Source organism: Rhea americana, unplaced genomic scaffold, assembly GCF_003343005.1.
Source record: "Rhea americana isolate MKP2758 unplaced genomic scaffold, rheAme1 scaffold_88, whole genome shotgun sequence".
Classification (NCBI taxonomy): domain Eukaryota; kingdom Metazoa; phylum Chordata; class Aves; order Rheiformes; family Rheidae; genus Rhea; species Rhea americana.
Window position 1 is genome coordinate 1,625,045 of NW_028187066.1, and position 10,734 is coordinate 1,635,778.

At 39.1% G+C, this 10,734-nt stretch overlaps 1 protein-coding gene across 1 annotated transcript in view; it reads right to left on the reverse strand.

The window, feature by feature from the left end:
* The window catches only part of PPM1H (protein phosphatase, Mg2+/Mn2+ dependent 1H), a 77,137-nt gene that overhangs the window by 63,831 nt on the left and 2,572 nt on the right, over window positions 1-10,734 (reverse strand). The window contains exon 2 of the mRNA XM_085323837.1: window positions 5,115-5,283. Coding sequence (XP_085179963.1) covers window positions 5,115-5,283 — 169 coding nt within the window. The remainder of the gene's footprint in view (window positions 1-5,114; window positions 5,284-10,734) is intronic.

The following is a 10,734-nucleotide window of genomic DNA, read 5'->3' on the forward strand; positions in this document are numbered from 1 at the left end:
ATTGTCCTACAGTACTGGATTACTTACTAGAGTAAATATCGTACAGGATATATTCTATGAGGGTGGAAAAAACCCAAATGTACACATTTCCAAATGCAGCTCCATATCCAGTCCCACCCATTCACGCAGTCTGGTAAATTCACCAAAAACCTGCTGTGAAATTTTACCCCTATGGACATAGCAGTTAGGCTAGTTCACTCTTGGCTGAGAATCACTCCAGGTTCACACAACAGTTGGCAGTAATGTTCCTTAAGCCATTTTTAATGGATAACTGGATTACTGACTAAAAAAAAACTGTTTGCAAAAATAGTCTATCCATGCAAAATGTAAAATATTTTGTCAACAGAAACAACTGTCCAAAAGTGAAAGTATTTCAACTGAAAATTGAAATCATTTATTCAAAACAGCAATACTGTGCCTCCTGGGAGCCATAGATCAAATTACTTCTGCTCCCGTTCTTCTCTTAGGGCTTGGTTCCCCGGCCAAACTCCGTCTCTCATGATGCACCACGGATAATGGTGCTATGGCTTATGTCCTTACGTCATTCAAAGGGCGCTATTCCTTTGGAGATATGTTGCCATTGGAGGAGAGAGAGAAGAGGCATAAAGAAAATTATTTAATTTAACTGAAAATTTTCCATCTATAGTATTTTGAACTTTGCTATTTTATCAAAAAAAGAGAAAAGTTGTAAGAGTGACAAAGAAGAACTATGAGTTAAGAAAATTCTATTCTCTTGAAACTTTCCAGAGAAAGCCCCCGCTCAAAGTCTGTATTAAAGCTTGTCAAAAAGATACAGAAGAACAGGTATTAACTCAGTCCACTCCTAACAGAAAGCACAAMGCAACAGCCAGGGAGATCTGCAAAGCGGTGCTCATTTCAAATTACTTCCCACACCCCCCTGCCCCTTCTTGCTTGGTTACTCTCYGACTACTACAGTTCCCTCTGTCCATCTCCCGCCTGCCAGCATTGCTGGTGACTGCAGCACCTCAATCCGCTTGCAAAGGGTTTAATTGCCCCCCCCACACATAGAAAACAGCTATGATGAAGGCAAAGCCGCTTCGCCACCTCACTAGCCTTCCTCCAAAAACGATGGGTCAGAGCCAATGCAGCTTTGTCCTTCTCAGCAGTGTTGTCTAAAATTCAGAGGAACATCCAGAGCAGAAGATCTCCAAACAGCTGGACAAATGGCTACCCTGCCGTCTTCCGCTCACCTGCTTATGCCTCACATCCTTAAAGCCTTGGTCTGCCGCATCCCTCTCTACYTTTTTCTTTTGTCATTCCTCATGTAGAAATATTTAATGAGCATTTTAGCAGCAGAGCTGAGACATACCACTGCAGAGGCAGTTTTCTTACTTTTYAGTTCTGCTCCATCTTCCCTGGAGCAGAGGAAACTTTCTTCATCTCAGCCGYAGTGCACCAACCCTGCTGCCATAGCATGGTGCCTACAGGACAGCTGCAATCCTTTAGCTTAAGAAATGTCCAGTAGCTGCTAACAAACCTCACACGAACTTAGTAGTAAAATACGGTGTCAGAGGCTGTAAAGCTTTCCGACAAACCACGACAATGGCCCATGATGAAAAATTCAATCGAAATATTATGACTCCTTGCCTCTAAGTCCATAGGCAGCAGGGGCGAGTGGAGAGACCAAGCGGCACTCGCGGTCAGTTACTGATGTGAACACGAGCATGTCAACCATTACTATGGTTCTTCGTCTGTAYTTCACCCTTCTCTGTCTTTTTTGGATGAGTAACTCTTAAACAAGAGGCCRTGGCTATGTTTTCAGCTAAGTTCAGACACCACCGAGGTGTCTAGATTCCTCTCTAGATTTCCCCATATACTRTAAGGAGAGAAAAACTGCACTTCTAGACCATTTTCATCTCATTCCAACATAAACTTATTGCTTCCTATTGACTACAAAAAGAAGCTAGATAATCAGCTGAGAGGTCTGTATTATAAACAAGTGAAGTTAGAGGAGATGACCACCACAATGTTCTCTTATACACATATTCTGTGCAAGACGCCCTGGGGCCTTAACTTCAATTAGGATCTGCAAACTTTACAGTAAGACTAATATTTGTCTCCAGGAGCTTCTAAGCATGCCTACAAAGCTTCATTTACTTGAGGACTAGGAAAGAGAATAACCTTTAGACATCCTATTAGCTGTCTAAACAAAGAAGTAGAAATGAACTCCTTTCCCCCACCCTATGAATAAAAACAGCTCCTCTGTTTGAAAAGTAGAAGTTTCCAAAAAACATACCAATTTGACAAGAATGGAATATACAGTGCAAACAAGACAAAAGTCCAGGGAACAAACAGGGACAGAGGCCAGAGTACCCCGCTGAAACAGAAGGTACCCAAAGGTCCTTGCTTTTCTCCCACAGCTGAGTTGATCCCTTTAGCCACCACACGCTAGTCTGTTTTGGTGTGCACATTAACTCCTCTTTCACATTCAGGGAGCTTGAACTTCTTCCCCAAAAAACAGAAAGAAAGCATTAGTGTTCAGAAAACTTCCATAAAACAAGAAATCTACTCCTATTAGCTATAGSAGTATTCTGTGAAAAAGACTCTTTTGATAATGAATCTCCTTTCATTCATTTAACTGGCTAGAGCAGTCAGTTGGGAGTATAATCAGTCAGCACATACTGATATATTTCAGATTTTGTTTCTTTAAAAGATTCAGATTCAACAACATCCTGAATAGCTACCAGACACATAAAGAGCAAACAGATCCCTCACTGCACCGATCTTACAATTCATTTCCAGGATGCGCTAGGAAATTTAATAAACTTCAGGCTCCTCAACTGCTGACCTAGCTTTCAGTCAGGTTCAGTGGTCTCCTGGGCTTTGTAATTGTAAAATATAATTAAGACATGCAAAGTTTTGGATCAAGCAATAGATGAAAAATCATGACAGAAATAATAAGAGCTTAGAGTACAGAGAAAAAATGGGCAGCCTTATCAATACACAGCAATCAATTTGGAACAAATTTTTCAGGTAAGCTAGGACAGAGCCTTCCACTGAAGACCTTCAGAAATTGTTTATTCATCTAATTCCAAACTGGCAAATAAATCATGTTGCCATTAAGAATTTATTCTGAAAAAACACAAAATCCCCAACTATTGTTATTCTAAGTATGAAGTACACTTACAAAAGGCATTAGAACAGGCCTTTGGTTAAACAAAAAACACACCAAACCCTACTCAGACACTCAATAAATCACTTCCCTCACACCTGCTTTCTTAAACGTTTATTTCTACAAGATGCTTCTCCACTTAAGGATAATTTCAAATCGGGGTTATGGTGGGATTTCCCTATGAGATGTTTACAGAATTCAGCCTCTGGCTTTTTTAAAAAACACTTGCCAGGATTGTATTACACCATTCACTGAAGTGTCTTAAGTCTTTATTTCTACATCCTATTGATACAGAATAGCTGTATCTTTATCACATTTAACACCCTGTCACACAGTCTTAAAAAAAAAAATGCTTCTAATGCTACCAGTGCTATGTGAAGATAAAAAGCATTATATTTCACACTACTAAGAAATGAAATGAAAATATAAAATTTGAAACTTTATAGAAATGATGTGTACATTTGGGGTTTTTCTGTTTTAATACAGTTAAGTAGCAAAAAAACGTACCAAGGAAAGAAATTCTACTAATTATCAGTGTAAGACTGCCCTCTAGYAGAGAATTTTCCCCAGAAATATGCTGCTTGTTTGGGGAAAATATATCAAAATTTTAAATTCACRTGCTGAGGTCTAATAATACGGTGGAATAACATAGTTATTCTGAAGTAAYTTACATATTTAAATAATGAATGATGTAGCACCTTCACATGTCACTTAGAAAGCACAACTAAATCTGTAGGTAAAAGGAGAACATAAAGAACAGGACATCAAGTAGCATGGAAAAATATACTGCTACAAAGACCAGTTGGTTCGTCACTTCAGATGCTCTGTCACGATACCATAACAATATGACGACCATATTGATGGGTACTAGTTAGACTAGACTTTTCCAATTATGAAATGCATTTAGACTAAATKAAAAATACAGGGATCTAAAACTATTGACCATGTAATGTTTGAAGAAAAGTTCCTTCTGAGGAAGACGATTAGCCACACAGTATAGTCTGTACAATATACGTATTCAGTAGTCCCAACAAGCACAAGGCACAATCCCTCATCCTAGACATACAAATGTGTACTTGAAACAATCAAAACCACCAAAATTCAACATGGAACATCAGCAGAGAGGAASTAGGACAGGTGATTTTGAGAAAGAAAGAAAAGCAAAGCACTAAACTACTTGCAAACCCAGCAAATCTGTTCAGAGTCTGAAGAAGTTGTAGCAATAAGAAAGTAAAAACAAACCATCAGCACAGAAACTGCRTATCCACATTGCCCGACTCCAGCACCCAGTGTTGTAGGGCTAAATATCTGAATCTAACACATGATACTTATCATGGCTAGAATGAGAGCCTATGCTTAAAGGGATGAAGTAAACAGCCAGTCAAAAAACAGATGAAGAATAGAAGACAGTTACTGATGGACAAGTGCATCATTTGTATCATTCTCCACATAAAGGACACTGCGGTCCGCAGTCACTGAATTCAGGTTGCTGGGTGACCTCACCCCTCGCCGCATAAACCAGCTTGCTCCATGCAACACTTCTTCAGTTAGAACCACCAATGACTAACCCCACTCTCAACAAAATTGTGTGACCATATAAACAGGGATCTCACGCTAGGAGTGACTGTAATCAGGTAACTCAACTATAGCCATTAAACGCACAGTATTCTGCAGCAGTAAATTTCATAGGATTATGCTTTGAGAAATGATACAAAAAGTAAAATTCAAGGAGTCTTCCCTTCTCCATCTTTAAACTAAAATGTATACATAGAGGACTCCTCAATGCGAGACAGAAAAAAAAAAAAAAAGGTAGAGCTAGGCACACTGGAGTTAAGTGTTCTGTATTTAAGCAGAGTTCATTAATGTGAAAACACATGAAAAAAATCAGTAAACATTTGGGATTTTTCTTAGTATCACATCACTACAAGCTTTTATATTTGTTTTGTAGTGCTCCACTGACAAGATACACAAGTATGCTTACCGAGTTGTCTCTTAGTTGGAGACCTTCTCCATTTGGCAGCGATGACCTCCGTTTTGTTGATGAGTTCTTATTTGGTGTAGAGTTAGTGCCTCCAGTTTTCTTTTTGACAAAGAGCACTTCACAGCTGGCTTGATCTTCATTGTGTGTACTCTTCCCTGCATTTATTACCCTGGAAAAAACAAAACAAAATAAAAAAGAAAACAAGAGACACATCCAAGTTAGCAGAGAACAGAAGCCTCCATTTATATAAGTGACTGAAAGATAAAGATCCATAGCCCAGAAATACCACAAATACCATCTGAATTAAAATAGTTGCCTTTTATACACACATACATAAACATGCATATGCACACATAGTTGCTTAATAGCTTCCATACACTTGTATTTGGCATAACAAGCATTTTTCATAGAACAGCATGATTAAGAACTAATGGTATCATAAACATGTATTTTGCACACCTGTGACATATTTTAAAGAAAATGGACTAATGCTTGATGGTCATGTCTGATGACACTTAAGCCTCCCTGCTGAAACATGAGATCCACAGTTGCTTTTATACCTGCTAGCACTTTCTATTCACCTTCAGTGAATAATGAATTGGTTAGCTAAGGGAACCTACTCTGTCAAGTTCCCCAAGTCTTGCACAAACAAAATAGCTGCTAAAAATCTAAGGAAGTTGTTACTGCTAAAGGCACAGCATAGAAATAAATGACAACCTACTCTAGATGACCAAAAAAACCCCAAAGACCAATGACCCAAAACACTCTATGCTTGTCCCGTCCCTCAGGTGACACAGCAGCTCATTTACACCAACAGCCAAATGCCTTCAGAGCTCAGTACTAAGATTTTGGGACAAACTTTGGACATCCAAGGGTATCCTGCGAATTGCACTAAGCTTCCAACTTCAAACATATTTCCCACCTTCTACATAAGAATCTTCCCATAAACAGACATATTTCGCTTCAGTTGAAGCAGTGTTCAACAAGATGCAAGCTTCRAGAGCCCTGACTCTCCCAAGGAAAGCCAGTGCAAGCTGGGGCCGTATCTTGTCATGCAGCCCCAGAGCTTTGCATGAGGCACACAATGACTTTTAGAAACGACTTCTGCCCCCCACAGAAAGTAAAACAACACAAAGGCATATTATAACCCYTACGTCAAGTCCAAAACATATCCGACTTCTTGATCTCCCCTGTTTTCATTACAGTAAAATGTTACATAAYAGAAAAAGATTTAATAAAAGTTGTTGTAAAGAAAAGAAAAAACCCTTCAAGGAGGCCTGCGGGAGACTCTTTGCATGAGCTTGCCTGTTCTTACTGAAATGTCAATTTTGTGTCTGCTTGCTTTAAAGATAAAATATTCTTTTGATTTTCTAAGGGCAATATGACACTACATTACAYGCAAATGAGTATTTTTTGCTCTTATTAGAAGAAACATAGCCATACCCTATAAGAAAACGTACATCCACTAAAACTAACCATTTCCAGAACCAAAGTTTCTTTACAGTGCCAAATGTCACAAAATGCAGCCTGACAAGAAAGAGGCTTTTTTCCTTTTTTCTTTCTTTTTTTTTTTTTTTTTTTTTTTCCCAATTAGTATCTGTATGCCTAACACCACTGGTTGTTTACAAGTGTTCCTTGTACATAAACATCAACTGTGGATAAATTGTTTTGTGATACACACACACAGAACGGAGATTAAGGAGCATCTAGCTGCAAGGCACCTGTGAGCAGATTAGCCACTTATCAGCTGTAGTGCCTAACATTTGAGCAACTGGAGATCAAATATTAAGATGCAGTAGGCTTCTGCTCTGAAAGGTCAACATTTTCTTGACATATTAGGAAAAATGGAAGCATATAATCAGAAACAGAAATGAAAGAACAAATACCAAATAATTTAATCAGATCAGCTGACTGGCATGCTTTTATTTACCAATGCTATGAGCATGATTAAACATTGCAGCAGCACAGAAGATAAAATTTTATCATATCAGGAGCATCTAARTACCCAGCTTAGCTGACCATCTCCTTTCTAGTATTGCTAATTATTTTCTATCCCATTTAAAAGGCAAAAGACAAATAGAGACAAAGCTATTCCTTAAAATCATCACTATCATTCCATTTCAGCTGCTCTGGTCTCTGAGCTCAGTAACAGTCTTGAGGACTTGTACGGTAGAAGATGCTCTGCTCTTTAATAGCTTGTTAAGTTATGCASAATATTATCATTTGATAAAGTTCTTACCAACAAAATCTGTCAAAGCACTAATATATTAGAAAGTCTAAGAGAACACAACAACCAAACAAATTAGCTTGGCAGTCAGCTACCATGAAACACCTGGAAGTTGTACCTAYATACCAAACTCCTTAGTAGCAGGGGACATGATCAAAAGAAACTGGGCAGCAATGAATCCTGAAAACGCATGGGGGTTAGGGTGTCAGCGTAGCGAGGTGGGAGGACTGGGACTCTGCRAGGTATGTTCCCTCCTAGAATTCCAGTTTTTCCCTCTCCAGCAGATAAAAAACATTTAATTTGGACTTGAAATAAACGCAGCGTGCATACGGGCCTGCTTCTACCCTTGCATCACATTTTGTACCCAAACTTCTGGACAAGGGCTGCAGTAAAGCCCCACAGTTTTTAATCTCAAAGCTTGAGTTGTGTGTTGGTAATTATTAATTCTGATGCCTGGCACAGAAGCTGTTAACACCTTCTACTGAGTTTCAAGCAGTTCTGTCTCCACTGTCTTTTGAAATCCTTTTCTCCATGCAGCTTCTCAAATCCTTCCTCAAAGCAATTCTTTCAGCTAGCTTCCCAATGCCGATTTTCCCGTTGTCTTTGCCTCTGACTCTAAGACAGTAATTTACAAAGACAAAACCCGCATCTAAACTGCTTGGACAAGTAACAAAGCAGAACTAACAAGACGTGCACATTTCCAAAAGGTAATTCTTAATTACACCTCTCTGCAAATTTTTCTGGAACATTTATTACCCCCTTCCTTCCTTATAGGAAAGGTCTGAACTGCCTAAGTTTTTCAGTTCCCCTTTACATCTTTCTCCCCCCACACCTAGTCTTGAGAAAAAATAATAAATAAATATATATAAAAAAAGCATCTTCTGGAAAAGTGAGCAAAATGTGATAAAGTGGTACTTTCTCACACTTAAGATCTTCCCCTCGCTGCCCTAATACAGTCATCTTCATTCCCATTTTATCATCGATGCAAATAAGAAAAACRTAAAGTTGGGACAAAAGAGATAGACACCTGTAATTCTCCAGCTTTTGCTCAGAGAGATGTTTTCAAGGTAATTACTGCTCTTTCTTGTAACAGTTCACGGACTGTTTTATTAGCCCCACTCATGGCCCTTAACTCCTTTCCATCCCTTCCCTCTCCCCACTACTGATTTAACTGTTATCTACTCCTCTACAGTTCTCAACTCAAACAGCATATCTAATTTGGATAAGAAGCTCCTCTGGTCCAACTTTTTACTCTTAGTGCATCAAACACACGTGGCTCCATAATAAATAAATAATCCAAGGGCTTAGTTCATGGTATAGCAGCACTAGTAAAAATGCACCCTACTCTGCAAGCAGGAGCTTCATAAAGCCTGCACAGTGAGACAGTGAGGTCTGAGCACAGCTGAAGAGGTACTTGCATCAGCCTTGATCGATGCTTCAGTAGTTGACGAGATTTATCTCAGACACGTCCCTATCTAAAAGCAGATGCTTCAGATAGGAGCCAGCAAGTTGCTCTGGCTCACAACTAGTGATCTGCTGGTTTTCCGAGACCCCAAATCCCATCTGATTGAATGGAAATGTAGGTCACACTGCACTTACATTCCTCATTCAGCCAGCAGAGCTCTGAAATGCCTGTTGCTGCGGTCACTGATTTCAAAACCCTGACTTTATCTCAAAAGAACAAAACAGGTCAATCAAATAAAAAACAGGCTTTGATAATAGTTTCTTGGGGAAAAAAATACAATGACTTAAGTCTTTTTAAACATTTCCACTCAGCCCTCTATTTTTCATGTTGATACAAATATATTTACTCTGTGGAGCACTCCCTGGCTGTTTTACAGCTACCTATAGCTTTCTTGTTGAGATTATGTTAAACTTACTTGCTATAGCAAAAGTTCCAAGCTGTGCTGTCAGAGCATCATTTTCTCCTCTTCAAGATCTCAAATTCTGAAAAGATTTTTAAAAGTAATCCACATACTTTTTTTAGAACTCAAAAAGTCTAACAAAATTTTGCATGTAGTATACCTTGATAAAAGTAACTGAGAAAGGAAAACAGCTTAGCAGAAATTGTGACTGATGTCCTACGCAACAGTAGTTTGCRCTTTCTGAAATATAAAGACTAAAACAATTACAACAGCTCAGGGGGGTTACGCTGCACCCAGTGAAGCGTGGGAACTGGCCGCATGTATGCTCCAAACCTGCCCAAGCTAAGAAATAAAACCTGTGAGCAGACAGGGTAATTCAGAGTGCCTGCTTAGGTGAGCCACAGTAACTGGCAGCCATCTGCAAGGTCAGGCTGACCCCCTAAATCCTACTATTTCACCCTCCCCCATCAGCCCACGGTCCTTCTCCCAGGTGTGCCACAGCACTGGGAAGCATGCCCACTCCCAGCTCCTCTCCAAAGTCTGCTGCTTGGGTCAAGGTGTCCCCTTGTGCAGCAAAGGTCTGAGCGGACCATGGTTGCACAGGTAAGTTACAGCTGGGGCTTTAGGTATTATCCACAGGCTATCAGAGCATCAAAATACCTAAAAAATATATATTTTAAAAAATAAAGTGCTGCAGAGAAAGTGTGGGAGGATCCAGCAATGCACATTTGCTACTGAGCAGCAGCCTCGGTGGGCAGGATGCTATCCAGGGAGGACAGCTACAGGGAGAAAGTTCAGCTCAAGGAGAAAGAAGGTAAGTGAAAAGAAAATAAAACCAACTTGCCAGWGTCCAAGCAAGAGAAAGTAAACTCATAAACAAAATATTAGTTGATATTCCCAAGTTGCTGCTTTTAGGTAGATCTCTTGCAAAAAATCATAGGGCTAAATGCTTTTCTCTATAAACTTAAAAGATAAGAAAAATCTGTAACTCTGCTCAAGCAAAGGCTGAAAGATCAAAGACCCACCAGATATTTTTAAAAATATATAAAAACTACACAAGCAAGTTATATCTGTCTTCAAAAAAAAATCTTTCAGTCACCAAATCAAACATTATTTTCTGCTAACTATGGCTTTCTATCTTTCTTCCTCGAGGAAATTTTCCATTTCTAACTCCATAATTTATCTGATTCCACATAATTTTAAACATTTATTAAACTATACAACTCAGAGCATGCTCCTTTTCTTCCTCTGTTATCATTTTTCAGGTTTGGGAGAATCTCAAACCACAGTTACTAGTTATTGGGGAGGCAAAAAATTTTTCTAGGAAATACTGGGTTTATACAGTATAAACACAGCTTTATTCAACCATTATAAACATTAAACAATGATAACTAAGGGCTTTTGTTGACATTATTTATTTGCTGAGGATAGAAGTGACTTTCTGCAGTTCTGGCATATGCACGTTTCAGAAATAAATGCATTAATGCCCTTTCCACTGCTCACCAGGTCAGCTGCCACAATGTCCCAG